The 16,441-nt window shown below is 32.7% G+C and overlaps 2 protein-coding genes across 3 annotated transcripts in view; one reads left to right on the top strand and one right to left on the bottom strand.

Annotated features, from left to right (window-relative positions):
• Positions 1-137: 137 nt before the first annotated feature.
• Positions 138-6,352, bottom strand: LOC126774827 (RNA polymerase II subunit A C-terminal domain phosphatase). Of its 2 annotated transcripts, none has more exons than XM_050496455.1 (12): positions 6,089-6,352; positions 5,653-5,800; positions 5,414-5,551; positions 4,552-4,802; positions 4,138-4,280; positions 2,862-3,198; positions 2,403-2,638; positions 2,136-2,278; positions 1,765-1,914; positions 1,338-1,474; positions 990-1,036; positions 138-352 (listed from the first exon to the last, which is right to left on the bottom strand). In XM_050496455.1, exons 1-12 carry the CDS (start codon positions 6,304-6,306, stop codon positions 219-221), a joined length of 2,082 nt encoding a protein of 693 aa, XP_050352412.1. In that variant the 5' UTR covers positions 6,307-6,352; the 3' UTR covers positions 138-218. The 2 variants fall into 2 exon arrangements, with proteins under 2 accessions (XP_050352412.1, XP_050352411.1); XM_050496454.1 differs by having other exon boundaries at positions 140-355.
• Positions 6,353-8,587: 2,235 nt separating this feature from the next.
• LOC126774837 (ceramide transfer protein) overlaps positions 8,588-16,441 on the top strand; it is a 33,079-nt gene continuing 25,225 nt past the window's right edge. The window contains exons 1-6 of the mRNA XM_050496468.1: positions 8,588-8,899; positions 9,195-9,311; positions 10,170-10,269; positions 12,389-12,559; positions 13,041-13,191; positions 13,578-13,638. Coding sequence (XP_050352425.1) covers positions 8,681-8,899; positions 9,195-9,311; positions 10,170-10,269; positions 12,389-12,559; positions 13,041-13,191; positions 13,578-13,638 — 819 coding nt within the window. The 5' untranslated portion in view covers positions 8,588-8,680. The remainder of the gene's footprint in view (positions 8,900-9,194; positions 9,312-10,169; positions 10,270-12,388; positions 12,560-13,040; positions 13,192-13,577; positions 13,639-16,441) is intronic.

Below are 16,441 nucleotides of genomic sequence, written 5' to 3'. Positions count from 1 at the left end.
TAAAAAAAACATTTTTTACATATAAAGTAAGTGTCTAAGTTGGAATCAACAAATGAATTAATAACACTTATTACGAGGCAAAACATTTAGTTTGTTTATTTGATCAATTTGTCAATAATTAACTCTTACTTTCCCAATAATTAAAAAACTACAATTTTTACACATATTTTATTAACACATAGGCATAAAATTTGTACAATTGGATGGTAATGATGGCATCAGTCCTGTGCCAGGAACTCTCTTTCAAGCGCTGCTCCCATGAGGTTCCAAGAACTATCGTCATCATCAGGTGGACCATCATCATCAGAGGGAGGTGTTGATGGCCTTGGCCTTTTACGAGGTCTTTGACCATCTTCTGAAAGAAATGTTAGCTATATTCAGTTCAATTGTTATTATAATATGTAATTAGAAGTTTTTTGTTTTTACATTTCAAATTTTATGTCTTGGATGTTAATATGACTTTTATATCTTAACCAACTGGCATGTGACCTATTGATGGTGCAATGCCAGAAACCTTTAGGTAAATGTCAACTATACAAAAGTTCAACTTCATTGGATGAATTATGGATAAATGCATGCCTAGTATTTTTGGCATATCACTACAAAAATAATCAGTTAACATACTTTTATTTTTTTTACATTACAACTTGTAACAGCATATTATGGATTTAAAAAAATATTTTTAAAATTACATAAAGTGGAATTTTTTAAATTGACATAATTATTAATTATTTGTAGAAGGACAAATAAAATAATAAGCATATTTAGTTACACAGTACAGTAACAGTAACAGCCTGTTAATGTCCTACTGCTGGGCTAAGGCCTCCCTTTTGAGAAGGTATTACAAGGAATTTAGTTACAGTTACATTTAAATTTAGTTACAATGTGGTCTGTGGTAGTTTTAGTTAGTTACATTTAAATTTAGTTACAATGTGGTCAAAAATAGACAGCTAGTTTCACATTTACATTTGTATAGATATAATGCAAACCTGTATTGGAATCACTTGACTCTTCATTCTCTTCAGTTTCTCGTAACCTGAAATAAAATATATTGAACATTCATAAAATAGTTTGAATTAGACAATCATAAAATTGTGACAATGTTTTTAATACTTAGCCAGATGGGTAAATTCCCCACCCAGTGAAAGTTATCACCGGACCTTGGGCACATTCGACACATTATTAAAAATAAGTTGACAAAAGCATGCATTTCCAATGACCACTGGCATGGGTCCTGAGATATGAAGCTCTTTATAAGTGTTTGTTGCTTTATGGTGTAGATTTATTAATGAATAATTGTTATGTTTTATATTTTTCAGTACTCAATTAATTCTTACCTGTCTTGGGAACTATTCACAGTTTCTAGAGAAAGTAGTCTATCTTCCGATATATTCTCTTCATCATCAAGGTCATCTTGAGGTTTCTTATCATCGTCAGTTGAACTTTCATCTGATTCATTGAATATATCTTCAACCTGTAAGAGATTTTATATTTATGGTTAAATCATTTGTTTTCGGACATCATGACTGTTTTTTAGCAGTTGAATAAGTACAATTAAGATTTTGTTTTGGCATTACAACTTTTTAATTTTGTCACACATCATGAGACTTCAGTTGTTAAATTTTTCTGTCCAGTGAATAAAATCGAAGCATCAGAATATTTATTTTGTCTTGTTATTTTAATGGAGAGAATGTTGACTTAAGAGTGTTTTTATTGTAATGTCATTTGTGTGCATAATCATAAACAAGCATATTATTTACATACCTCTCGGTCCATATCAGCGATGTCGTCGCTGGAGAATGACAGTAAAGGATTTATAGTATCCATAAAGCGTCCAGAGGGCGTGCGTTTGCGCATCATGGGCGGTGCGGGCGGTGGACTACTGCAGTGCGCGGGCGGGCGTCGCGCGCTGCTCTACACGCACCATACGCATATTAGCAAGAACGAATTTTTAGATCAAAAAATGATGTGTGTAATTGATAATTGAAAAAGTCAACAATGATTAATAAAGCAATAATCTTCATCTATAGCATCAAAAATGACAATGTTTAATGATAATTTTTAATGTTTACCAAACAATGTTTTTTAATTGAAAGAATTTTGTTCTGCTTTTTTATCTACTTCGATATCTTTACCTGTCCACCCCTCTGCAGTGGGTAAAGTCTCTCGTCAACGCGCTCCCACCGCTCAGCACAGGTCCACAACCACTCTGGGGTGACAATGTGGAGTTTTTTCTTGCCGTCAGTCATTTTTCGGCTTGCATTTACTTTTGCCGTTCCTAAAATTAAATAAATTTTTAGTATTACGTGACCAGATATACTTATGATTAAATATATACAATATTGTTAATATCTATTTATTTTCGTTTCTTTAAACACTGTAATATAGCACCACTACATTACCTGATCTTACTGCTACTAAATGTGTAGTATTTCCAGTAAAATCTTGTGTTACATCTGCCCCTAAGCTTTTGGCCACTTGATAAGCTCTAGATGTTTCTAGCCTTTGGTGTGTGGGCACTAATCCACTAAAAACTAAACTAGCACCAGCCAAGACTTTAGACTTCACTTCAGGAATTATAAATTTCAAATCTGGTATTTGATACCTTCCCATACTATCATACATGTCATAGAATTGCCTGTAAAAAGATACATTTATTATTTCATATACACAGTAAGTGATTATGGTTTAAGATAACAAAAATCCCTGACCTATAAAATCATAGTAAAGGTATACAAATTTCAATTTATTTTAGTCTAAGAGCCTTTACTCCTGGATCAGGTATTTTGAAGAAAGATTTCTAATATTTATTTTAATATTTAGAATCTCCAGAAATTAATACAACTTGCATAACTACTTACTTGTGTATTCTTTTTAGGATATCCTCCAAATATATTAAATAATCATCAGCATCGTCAACTTCTATTTGATTGTCAGCTGAGCCCACCCAAACTGGAACATTTGGGTAGGTGCTTAATATGTCTTGGTCATTTTCTTTCTCCTCTGATTTATTTGTTTTATCATCTTTTGGAGCAATTTTACCATTTTCAACTTCAGGTGGCTTGTCATCTTCATTTTTTTCTAATCCTTTTGTGTCTTTAGTGTCTTTGTCTGGTTCTGCATCTAAAGTAGGCATTGCATTGCTTGCAACCACTTGTGACCCATTCTTACCACTTGGAACTTTTATTTTTTCATCAGCTGCAAAATTATTTTAATTTTATAGGTTATTTTTAGAAGCACATTTTTTTGTATTGATATCTAAAACGTATAATATACATTATATTCAAAAATATAACTTTAAAAAATATAATAATAATGTCCTCCAGGCTGACTCCGCCCACGGCGGCCAATCTCAAGAGAGATTAGCCAACTACGCAAGAGATATTATAGTGCACAAGTATATGCACAAACACAAGTGCACTCTCTATTCCCTAACTCTCATAATCCGACACGACCGGAAAGAGTTCAGGCGCAGGACCAACGGCTTTACGTGCTTTCCGAGGCACAGGAGTGAACATACTTCCAACTTCGAGACTCCAGGCTGCTACTGAGAATTTTCTGACAGAAAAACCCAATAACTTTTTATTGGTCTGACCTGGGAATTGAACCCAGAACTCCGGGTCTGCGCCTTACATCAAGCCACTGGACCAACAAGGCAGTTAAGTTTAGAAAATATAATCTTAGAATGAAAGAGATGATTTACATGTTGTCCTCGTATCTGTCCTCCTTGTCAAGCTAATAAAAAGGAAGTCTTCAGAAGGACTGTTTCTTTATGGATTTATAGTGATATTACATAAGTTCTCAATTATGTAACAAGTATCTAATCCAAGAATAAAATTAATTTTTTTAGAAGAAAGTAGCATTATTAAATAAATATTGATATATTTGGTTACATTAAAATTAATAGAATGACCCTAAGTAATAAAAACCAAACTACAGTAACAATATAGATATTTTTGCAAAATTGAAGTGGGTATGCCCTTTAAACTACATAAACATTTCATACTTCTTATTTTAAATTTAGTAAAATATAAACTTTCCAACAATGTAGACAATACAGCCAACATATCTTGAGATAAAGTAACTTATAGTACACATTCTCTTCCAAATTGAAATTTAAAAAAAAAAGTTACTTACGCAGTGGTGGTGGGGCGTTGATGTCACCTGTCGATTGGAAGAATGAGTAGGGCCTTACATGAATAAGGTTTGATGCATGCCTCCAAACATCTTCTCTATCATCTATTATACAGACCATGTTATCACCACAAGGGAACAGTGCTCTGGAAGTAAAAATAATAATATCCATTTCAATAGTCCTTAAAGGTGTCCATCCATAGTAGTGGTTTTATATGTACTATGGCATTATGTATTTTAATTTTATCGTTAACTGCCTGTAACTGTGAACTTATGTGCCTTCTATTTAATGTAAATTATATTAAATAACACTACTAATCTAGAGTTCTGGTTTAAGAGTCTATATTATGTTTAATAAATTGTAATGTATGATTCTATATGAATAATTAACGTAAAAATGAACATATTGATTCTTACTTTAAATTTGCAGATTTGGTTCTAGCATCAAAGCATTCATCTCTAGACAGTATTCGGTGTGAGAAATATTTCTTCTGTGGATCGAGTAACTCGGCAATAGCATGTGCATATTGTCTCACACCGAAAGTGCATACATGAAGTTCATAATTTTTTGAAGCTGATTCTAAAAATTCTTGGGTTTTGGGTCGCAACCTTGTATGACACCATCTGCCTTGATTTCCAGGACCTCTTAGGAAGAAATGTAAAACATCCTGTAAGAAGAAAACATTATTTATAAATATTTTTTAAAATTAACGTAAGTAAATATATTCATGTTATGTGTATCTTTGTTATAACGATTAAAAATTTATAGAATTAAAATAATGTTAACTTACAAAACTTAAAAGATAAATTAATAAAACCAGTTGGTTGAACTAAGAGTGACAAATAATATAGTGACAGTGCTTAGTGCATGTCCTACTGCATAGGTGGTACCTACAAAGACAACAGTTGTCGTAATGCTAAATAGTGCTACTTAGTATTGTTGTGTTTCAGTTTGAAGGGGGTGTAGGTCAGTTAACAAAAGGCACAAGGCACATCACTTCTTAATTTCCTAGTTGTTGGCACATTGGTGATATGAAAAATGGTTAATATTTCTTACAGCACCAATGTCTATGAGCAGTGGTGATGTACTATCAGGTGGCCTATAGCCAGTCCAGCTACTATTATAAATTATTAAAAAAAACAAGTTTAAGTAAGGCTGTAACAAGACTTTTTCTTAAAGCAATAAATTATATGATTATGCATACAAAAATATATTCTTCAGGTATGAAATAATAAAGTATATTAATTAATCCTAATAAATATACCTAAACTACTTTACCTTAATGTTAGGAGGTATGTCATCATTTGTCGTATGAACTAGTGTTTGGTCAAGATCAACGAGCAGAACCAGTTTACGATCCTTTAACAGACGATCAGCATCTTCTCTACCTAGTTTCTGAGCCAACTCTTCAGAAACCTGCATAGAAAACTTTTTAAGTCAGTTAATTCAAATTTTATACTATTTATATAATTACTGTTATTACGATTACTTTTTTTTCACTATATGTATGTTTCTACCTTTAGTTCAGGAACAGAATGGACCATTGGGACAACAGCTGTGTCACGTTTCTGAGTCTCCTCGGCTCGTAAATCGGCCCCACATTCTGCACACATTTCTTTCATTACAGTCGGATGACGACATTCTTCCAGATCCGCGATGCATCCTCTGAAAAATCAAAGTAGTTTTTCATTCATACAAAAAGATTAAATGCACTTTTTAACTTATTTATTCTTACTTTGTCTATGTAAACAATAACAACTACACTTTGGCGCGTAACCTTTTTTTCATGTGTGTTAAAGCTATCCAATATTTAAACTCAATTTAATAGCATCCAGCACGAAATAAATGCTTTTGAAAATAATATACACTTACAATTTATAAATAAAAAAAAATCTTAAGTTTTAAAAGCAGTTGTACTGAAAAAGTATGTAAATACTGTATGACGTCACTTACCCAGGTTCTACAATGTCTCCTTCTTTCACCTTGATGGATATGATAGTACCAGCGCGAACCGCTTTGAATTTCTTTATTTCATTATTATTGCCTGAGGAATCACTATATAAAAATAATATTTGTCCATATGACACAAAAGCACCTTCTTTAGCTTTCCATTTAACTAGTTTAAAAGGCTTTTCCGAAGGAACAGATATAGGCATAGTTTTGTCGGCCATTTTGAACGGAAATTGCGTGTTAAACACATTGTAGTATTTTCATTGGACATTAAAGAATATTTTTGGCGGTAAGTTGATATCTACCAATCATATGAGAGTTATACTATCGATCGAGTATATATCAAGACTAAACAGATTACACTAAGCTAATAGATTACAGGATAGATATATTAAATAACCGAATAACTTATGTCAAGTGTGTTCACACATTAAAAATAAAGAATCACAAAATGTTTAATTTATTACTACTTTTCATTCATTTATTTTGCTTAATGTATAGCTAAAAATATGTATTAATTTACGAAAAAATAAAATTAATTAGATAAAAAGAAATATTATTATTTAACAAAAAAAAAAAGTAAAGTGAGTGAGTGAGTAAGTCAAATGATGCCCTAGAGCAGCAATAGTGGCATAATGATACCATTATTCATAGCATGTTCATTACATGGGGTTGTAATTTGATTTAAAAAAATCACTTAAGAAGTGCATTTTAGCTAAATATCTAATATATTTTATTTCCAAAAGCATAAATATCACATAATTTTAATGAAATAACAATTTTATATGGAGTTTTTTCTTTAACAAAAGTATCAAAAAGATTATCAATGTTTAAAGATCGAGCCTTAGAGTTTTTTATAGACAGAACAGCGAAGTTAGTAAGTAGCTTGTCTTGTGGCATAGTTTTTTAAATAGGTTTTTATTAATCTTAGTTTCAAAAATGATCGTTCAGTACTAGTTGTAGTCACAGGAATTGCTACAAACAATCCATATCGATACCATTCCAATTTTCGACAAATTTTCGAACGTTTTAAAGCATGAAAGATCGGTTTAGGCTGAAATACTTTAAAGGCTAAATCGATATTTTGTAAAATTTTGCAACGGAAAACAACACTATTAACATCTCGCCCGCGCCACCAAAGTAGTAGTAACCGTAATTATCGTTAATTATAAATCTGTTTACATTTTGCCCAAGTCTAGCTCTACAAACATTAACATAACCTGATTGAATAGTACTAGTATATTAGTATATATTACTATATATATAGTATACTAGTATGTAATTACATAATATTACAAAAAAGGAGATTTTTTTTTAATCTGTAATGATATAATCTTTAATCAAGCAGAGCAACTTTGATAGTTCGTTATGGAGTTGCCTTATAATGTATATTTTACGTAGACAGAGAAACAAATAGACCAAGGGGCCGTGAAAATGCGATTGAGACGGAGGTAGTTTGTCTATGTGTGCGTATAATGTTGCCATAGTAACTGCATTACCTGTTTTGGGAGATTTTTAGGATTTAATTAAAACAAAATAAGGTTATTAAATTTTACTTTTTAATGTTTATTATACATTTTTTTAATTAAAATATTTTTTTGTTTTCCTACTACACCCAAAAACCGTTGCATTGTTTGTTTTTGTTTCCGTTATCAATAGTACTTCAGCATCTTTATATCGTACTGGATTAGCATTCTCCTCAGATGATGAAATCTAAAACACTCAATTAAATTATTAATAAAGAATGGTTGCCACATATATATTTCTATGTTACCCTCTTGACTCGGAATCTAATAATATTATAAATTCATGAAGAATGTTAAATAATGTTCTCGTTAGGAAATTATAAATAGGAGAACGAATAAATTAAAATAACATACTTACATATAACGAAGCACTTTAGGTTATTATTGGACTCTGTATTTATTTGTTTCATTGTCGACGAGTCGATATTTTATCGAAAATCGGGACTTTTTTTTAGCTGATGCTGGCAGCACTTACATGATAAATAAATATAGGCTATGAAAAATAAAAACTGAAAAATCTTAATATCTTTACGAGAAGCTATATTTAGGGACAAAATAGTCGTACTTACGCGTACTTTCTGTCGCTTTAACATGAAATAATACGACAATGCACCATTGTATAACCATCGATATGATATACGGATTGTTTCTCGGCCTTTTCACTGGATTGGAATCGTTTTCTAACATAAATATAAGAGAAAATTGAACAAACAAACAACTGTCAAGTTTGTTTCGCTACTCAAAAAACTGGTTACGTGATGAGAGACAAAAGATTTGATAATTCTATCTCTTTCTAAGCCATTTGTAACGTAATTTTCGTTCTCTTTCTTGTGTAAGTGAGAAGGAAATCGTCATTGCGTCTATTAGTTTCTTTGTCTACGATATTTTAGATTGTTACTATTATTGCCATGCCTAATAATTCTGACCGTCGTCGCTCAACCGCTGTCACTTGATTTATCAAATCAAAATATTTTTGCATCTGTGACAGTATCATTGTAGGGGTAGTGAGTTTGTGTATTACTTTTATTTTGTTTTGTTGTAAATATTTGATATCATTTACGTTTCAAATATGACGGATGAAAATATAAATGTGAGTGATAATTCAGACCTAGAAGACGTTAGTACTCCAGAACTACGTGGATATTTAAGTAAATGGACTAACTATATACATGGGTGGCAAGATAGATTTATTGTTTTGAAGGATTCTACACTATCCTATTATAAAAGCGAGCTGGAGAGCAATCTTGGGTGTCGTGGAGCCTTATGTTTGAAAAAAGCCAAAGTCAAGGTGATTATTTATATCTATTGCAGTGTAAACGGCAAAAAAAATATAAAAAATTAATATGTCCTTGCTCAAGTACGTATCTTCTATAGTTTTTTAATTAATTGCAATAGACCGAATCACCGTGTTTTATTGCCTCAGGCGTGTTCAATTACAACATTTCTTGTGGTAAATACTTGTTATTGTATCATTCTAAATATTACATTTTTTCCTCATTGTGTCAAGTTTCATCTGTTCATATTTTTCCTTATTTTTGTAGTAGTTATAAAATTTGCATAAATAATATTTATTCACGTTTCAGCCACACGAATTTGACGACTGCAGGTTTGATGTGTCTGTCAATGATTGTGTCTGGTATTTGAGAGCTACAAATCCAGAGGAAAAACAACAGTGGATTGATGTTTTGGAGTCATTCAAAGTGAGCATATGATATTTGGTCAAAATTCTTCTTGTGGAATGACACTTCATTGTATATATATTTTTTTAATTTTAATCAATGTTATCAGATTAGCCACAATTACCTGATAACATTGGATAGTGACTATAGAAGTATTTTATCAATAAGCATTTAAGAATTTTATCAAAAAATATAGCTTAACAATATCAGTTTAAAAATTACAAGTATCTTCTAATGTAATTATGTTGGTTATAATTATGTGCAAAGCTCACATTTATATTTATTTATGTGGAGACCTTAAATGAGCTTTATAATTTGTTATTTTGTTTCCTGTCTATTTCAAAAACAATGGCTGCATGTTCATTTTTTACATAATTACTTCATTAATAATAAAACAAAGTTAAAAAAAATGAATTCTCAAATATATAAATTGTAATCGAACATGTGCCAAAGCTATTTGAATTTTATAATAATTAACGACTTTACCTATACATGTTATTTTTTTATTATTATATTTAATTAAGCTTGTACAAAGCTTGTGCTATGGAAACCAGACAACTGATATACTACATATACTACTTTTCTTTTGTAAATATATACTTATATAGATAATTACACCCAGACTCAGGACAAACAGACATGCTCATGCACACAAATGTCTGTCCTGGGTGGGAATCGAACCCACAACCTTTGGCGTGAAAGGCAAGTATCTACCAACCACGCCAACCGGCTCGTCAATGTGATGGGGCGATCAGTAAAAGATAAATCAATGTTTTAAATCAAACATTCAGAAACTATGTATATAAGTAAGAGTGAGATATGATATAATAAGATCAAGTTTCTTGTAAATTTATGTTATTTAACAATTATTATTTTCAGGTCGAATCAGGGTATGGAACTAACTCAGATAGTAGTTCTAATGGAGGTGGTCTTCGGAGACATGGATCGGTCACCTCCTTGCAATCAACGGGATCACATGGTTATTATTGATTTATCTACTTAGTAACTAATAGCAGTCCTAAAATGGATTATGAATTGTGTGAATGAGTCAATCCATCATATTCATATCAAAACATTAAGAAATATGACGCATGTGTTTCTCATTTGTATAAAAATTGTATACAAATCAAATTTTAATTGAATCAGGTAACACTTTTTCATGATTTCTTTTTTTTAATAAAGGCATAGGAGCAAATCGTTCATCTAATTACAGTCTACAGACAGTTGGTTACTCGAGATGAACTCGATAAGCCCTACCACCAGTGTTAATATACAATTCTATAATTTTAATTAAAAGCGTTTACAGCTATTTACATTGTGATAGAAAAAAAAAAGCCGAGATGGCAAAAAAAGCCGAGATCGCCTAGTGGTAAGAATGCGTGAATCTTAACCGATGATCGTGGGTTCAAACCCGGGCAAGCACCACTGAATTTGCATGTGCTTAAATTTGTGTTTATAATTCATCTCGTGCTTAACGGTGAAGGAAAACATCGTGAGGAAACCTGCATGTGTCTAATTTCATTGAAATTCTGCCACATGTGTATTCTACCAACCCGCATTGGAGCAGCGTGGTGGAATAAGCTCCAAACCTTCTCCTCAAAAGGGAGAGTAGGCCTTAGCCCAGCAGTGGGATATTAACAGGCTGTTACTGATAGATTAATAAATAGAAAAATTAAAAATGTTCAAATTAAATATTAACAATAGTATTATAATGTGGCGAGTTACTGTGATTCATTGATATTTTAAACAAAGTTCTCTTCTTACATAAAGCTGAATATAATTGCCTCTATGAATAACATATAGATAAAATATAATGCATGTGTCATTTACTGATAAGTTAATATTATAACATATTTGAAAATATGTTGAATTATATAATAAAAATTGACTCCCTAATTGGCCTAATGCCCGGTTTACATTATTCCAGTCCAGCGATCTAGTCCAGTACTGGATTGCTTACTGGAATAATGTAATCCGGCACTGGAATGAACTGGATTGGATTCAGTTCATTCCAGTGCCGGTTTACATTTTTCCGTCCGTTTACATCCGGCACTGGAATGAACTGGATTGGATTCAGTTCATTCCAGTGCCGGTTTACATTTTTCCAGTAAGCAATCCAGTACTGGACTAGATCGCTGGACTGGAATAATGTAAACCGGGCATAATGGCTAATAAGGCGAAAATGACTTGATTGATACTAGAGTTTGTGATATATCAAGCATTGTCGGGTTTATTTTAAAAAAGACTCATTAAGACTACTCTTACTCTACTAGTATAATGCACAAACAATTAAATTTTAACTTAAAGACTTCTTTCGATTTCAGTTAGAACTAGAATAGCAGTTGAATTTTTGGTTGCTGTGAAAAACGTATTCATGCTGGATTTTATGTAGAAAGATATCGAAATTATTTGTCAAAGTTGTCTAAATTTTTTTTTTTTTGGAAATTTGTCACAAAACTCTTTATGATGGCACTTCATTTACATATATGTTAGCGTATTTGCATCAATTGTCCTAATCTTAGAAACTAGTTTCCGCACGCGCCTTCGCCCGCGTATGAGGAGGTCAGGATAGGTTAGGTTACCTTATGTCCATCCTTGGGGTTCAAGCTTGCTGCGTACAAAATTTCATCAAAATAGGTTTAGTGGTTTAGTTGCATAGTATATCAGACAGACAGACAGAATTACTTACACATTTATAATATTTGTATAGATAAAGCCGTAGTAATTCTATGAATACGTAGAAAACTTATTTGTTTCACTTCACAAATATAGTAAATAACCTTAATAGCTATTATATACGTGGTGCTGTTTGTCCGATTTTTGTTACAAGATAGCTCTGTTCGATAGAGTTATCAAATATTTCGACATATTTGAGTTATTTGCAGATTCAATTCATGCGTGGGTGACGTGTATTGTTTGTAAACACATCGAGTACTTGGTCAAACGATTTCGCTACCCGAACGCCTTGGCTAAGCGAAGCGCATCCTTTAAATACATTGCCTAATATATTCGTTAATCGTTGGTCACGTGGTTTATCGAATAAGTATGAGTTTTTTCAAACATTTAAGTCTAGAATACATTCAGTCACATGTTTTCAGGTCGAACGTCTCGTCGGCTCGCGGAAAAAATTGCGGAACTCGAAACATATACAGAACTACTTTCGAAGCAAGCCCTTCAACTGCAGAACTACTTCGACATGTGTGTCTCGATCTACCCTCAAATACAGGATGACGCTACGGACGCCATAGATGCTGCTAAACTAGCTGACGGTAATTAAAAATGTAATATTAATGTAATGACGTAACATTAGATTTCATACTGCTGGGCAAAGACCTACTTTTCTATGTAGAAGACGGTAAGGAACAAGCCCCACTAATTCTCAGTAACCTCTCGGTGTCTGGGATTTTGCAGTCTTTAAACTCTCGTACTTCGGAAAGCATGTATAGCTTTTGGCCCTACGCCTGAACTCTTTCCTGTGTATTCTATCAATAATACACCTACGACCCTGTGTCATTGGAGAGTGCATGCTCGTGCACTTATGACTTGCGTCTATAATGGCCGCAGAGGCTGAAATCGGTCAGGATGTATCAAGAACTGATGAAAGGATTTAATGTTAAGCGCATCATCGATACACCCATCAATCGAAAAGTTTAGCGCCTCACCCGCACGGTGAAGGCAGCCGGCCTTACACGGTTATGCCTCGAAATAAAAAGCAGAAGGGCAAACGAGTGATGACGTCGTCGTTCCCAGGAGTGTACCTGAAGCAGCGCACGGAGGAAGTGCGCTCGACGAGCGCGTCGTTCCGCGCGACGTGCGGCGCCACCGTGCTGGCCGTGCAGCACTGCGCCGAGCTGCTGCGGCGCCGCGACAGGCAGGCGCGCCAGGCCGAGGAGCTCTACATGTGAGTCAGATGTGCACGCGACAGGTTTCCGTTATATAAGCTCATTTGTAACTTTAAAAAGTAGAAGTTTAGTTCTAGAATAATAACGGAATTAAAAAAAAAAAAAACAAAATATATTCCACCGCCGAGCAGCGATCATTACTATTGTTGTATTTTGGTTAGAAGGATCAGTGAGCCAGTGATATTATCTTAGTTCCCATGGATGGTTAACATTGCTTCAATGCCAATGTCTAAGGGTGTCCTACTTATCAGTCTGCCTATTTATTAAAACTAAAAAAATCTGTCCTCTTTTTTTGAATGAAAAGAATTAATTTTTTTTTTATAATCTATGGATAAAATTTTAATGTTGACAATTTTGTTTAATGATAATTTTTCATTTTTCATAGGGCATTAAAGAACCAACTCACAGAGGCAAGGCTGGCTTCAAAACCTGGTCCAGATCATGAGGTAAGTTTTTTAATTGTAAGTAATAATAATAAGTAATATAATATAAATTATAGTTTAAATGCAATAGCATCGTTACTAACTAACGACATAAGATATAACGACTTAAGACACTCTTAAATATAGCATCAAAAACTTGATCTACTTTAATTTACTCTCATACATTAATCTATTTACAAGCCGTTCATCATGGAATCTCTATAAACTATTTTTCTTTTGTAAATACATACTTATATAGATAATTACACTCAGACTCAGGACAAACAAACATGTTCATGCACACAAATATCTGACCTGGGTGGGAATCCAACCCACAACCTTCGGCGTGAAAGGCATGCATCCACCATCCACGCCAACCGGCTCAAATTTCGACTTGATCGACAATAGCTCTATATAACAATAGCTTTGAATAATTTGCAAAAAGTATTGTTGAATTGCATACTTAAAACATCCTCGTGAATACATTCATTTATTGATGGTTTCACAGTAGTTTCGTACATATAAACGCAGCGGGTCCTGTATTTTGTATTATGTATATTTTGATATCTAAAGTGTACCTTGCATTATTTGTGGCATAATTTCTTATCATATAAATTGTCAAATTTTGTGGACTAGGCATAGTGTCATTTTTTTTTATTGTAACTCATATTTAATTATTTATCTGTGAAATCAAAATGAAGGCAACGTACTCTTGAATAACTTATTATCTTTATTGATGTGATTTTACGATTTCTTAATACATAATATTCACAAAATAATAGCATATTATTTCAATATTGGAACGATCAATGTGGTATTATTAACTTATTCAATTCGAAGTTAGTTAAAAAAATATAAGTCTACAGATTTTTCTATAAAGTAACGAAATTAAATTGAAGGAAGAGAAAGCTAACCTGACTGAAATACATATCAATGATCATAAAATTAGTAACATTTTAAAAAATAGGAATCTTATGCGAAAAGAAAGAACTACCAACTACTTCGAAAGATTTTAATAAAAATATACTTAACCTAAATAGTTAACGTTAAAACTTACATAATTAACACGTGGTTTGCTCTAACAGGTATTCCCGAAAACATGTAACCGCCATCCGATATTAGGGAAACTTAATAAAATAATCACAAATTAAGCACATGAAAATTCAGTGGTGCTTGCCCGGGTTTGAACCCACGATCATCGGTTAAGATTCACGCGTTCTTCACCACTAGGCCATCTCGGCTTCCTCGTGCTTAATTTGTGATTATAATTCATCTCGTGCTTGACGGTGAAGGAAAACATCGTGAGGGAAACCTGCATGTGTCTAATTTCACTGAAATTCTGCCACATGTGTATTCCACCAACCCGCATTGGAGCAGCGTGGTGGAATAAGCTCCAAACCTTCTCCTCAAAAAGAGGTGCGGAGGCCTTTAGCCCAGTAGTGGGACATTCACAGGCTGTTACGGTAATAAAATAATCTCTACAATTTCATCTAAACTTAAAACTTAGAGAAAAAAAAATCTTTTTCCATATGATTTGCTAATAGCTCTGCTATATTATGCACTTTATATTAATCTACATATAATTATGTGATTTTTTTTGTATAAATATTTATTTATTACACATATTTTTATGTATATTCACTTTAATTATCAAAAAATTCGATAGCAACATCGCCGTCATTCAAAACGCCATTTTCGCGAATCCTTTATGAATATTAAAGATTATTAAGATCTCGAACAAATGTTATTGCGTCGTTTATTTGTCTTTAATATTTATTTCCAACGTTCAGTTTAAAACTGTTCTATTTCGATGTCTTGAGTAAGTAAAATATATATTATATGCATGCTTCAAACTAATCTTTATCTTCACGAAAACTTAGCTTAGTTTTTAAATAAAAGTTGTTCAGGATAATCACTCATGCTTCAGAGGGTTTCAAGGTTAAGCAAGCAGCGCTGTATTTATCATGTGCTTTAATATTTACAATTCATATCTTGCGATAAGACACAAAACATATGTTTTTGTTCTCCTGAAAAATTTGGTTAAACATACTTACTACGCTTTATTTTGGGACAGTCCAATTGTTATAATAAATGTGAATATTTTTTTAAAGTCGTTATCAATGTTTGTAACTAGATTGATGCTGAAACTATCATCTTATTTTAGCTTTAGTTAATATTATATATTCGTATCGTAATTGAAAATGAAGTAATAATGTTGAACACGAAGATCAAATACTGGACGTCGCGGCTGAGTGTCGTGTAATAAAAAAAATCTGAAGAAAGCCGAGGGTACTTGTCCTTGAGATACAACGGACCATGTTCAAAATAATAAGAGCAGTCTGTTACAGCATTATCATTTTTGTTTTATTATTAGTCGGGTTTTCGGATTATCCTTTGTACGTCCTATGTTTTTTTTGACGATGTGATAACATTTCGGATGCTTTACGTACGCTAGTTTATAAATATTATGAGTTTAGGAAGTGCCCTTGCTAATGTTGTTAATGCAAAATTACGTTGTTTGCTCATTTCTTTGTTACTCTTTCAATTCTTATCTACTAAACAGATAATCATGAAATTTTGCATACACGTGTACAAAAAAAGGACATACGGTATCTTCCACCTAGCACCATCTCACACGCGGTTGGAGACTAGTGAATAATAATAATAATAATAATAATATCTTGGGACATTATTCACACACGGCCATCTGATTCCAAACTAAGCAGAACTTGTGCTATCGAAAGACAACTGATATACTACATATACTATTTTTTTTTGTAAATGCATACTTATATAGATAATTACACCCAGACTCAGGACAAACAGA

Source organism: Nymphalis io, chromosome 17 (assembly GCF_905147045.1).
Source record: "Nymphalis io chromosome 17, ilAglIoxx1.1, whole genome shotgun sequence".
NCBI classification, from domain to species: Eukaryota; Metazoa; Arthropoda; class Insecta; order Lepidoptera; family Nymphalidae; genus Nymphalis; species Nymphalis io.
This window is presented reverse-complemented; position numbering and strand designations above follow the sequence as displayed.

Coding starts and splice junctions, on each gene's coding strand:
- LOC126774827 (XM_050496454.1), bottom strand. CDS start 6,306: ATGGCCGACAAAACTATGCCTATATCTGTTCCTTCGGAAAAGCCTTTT. Junction 4,803..5,413: donor ACATACCTCCTAACATTAAG/GTAAAGTAGTTT, acceptor TTCTTCTTACAG/GATGTTTTACATTTCTTCCT. Junction 356..989: donor GTCAAGTGATTCCAATACAG/GTTTGCATTATA, acceptor CATTTCTTTCAG/AAGATGGTCAAAGACCTCGT.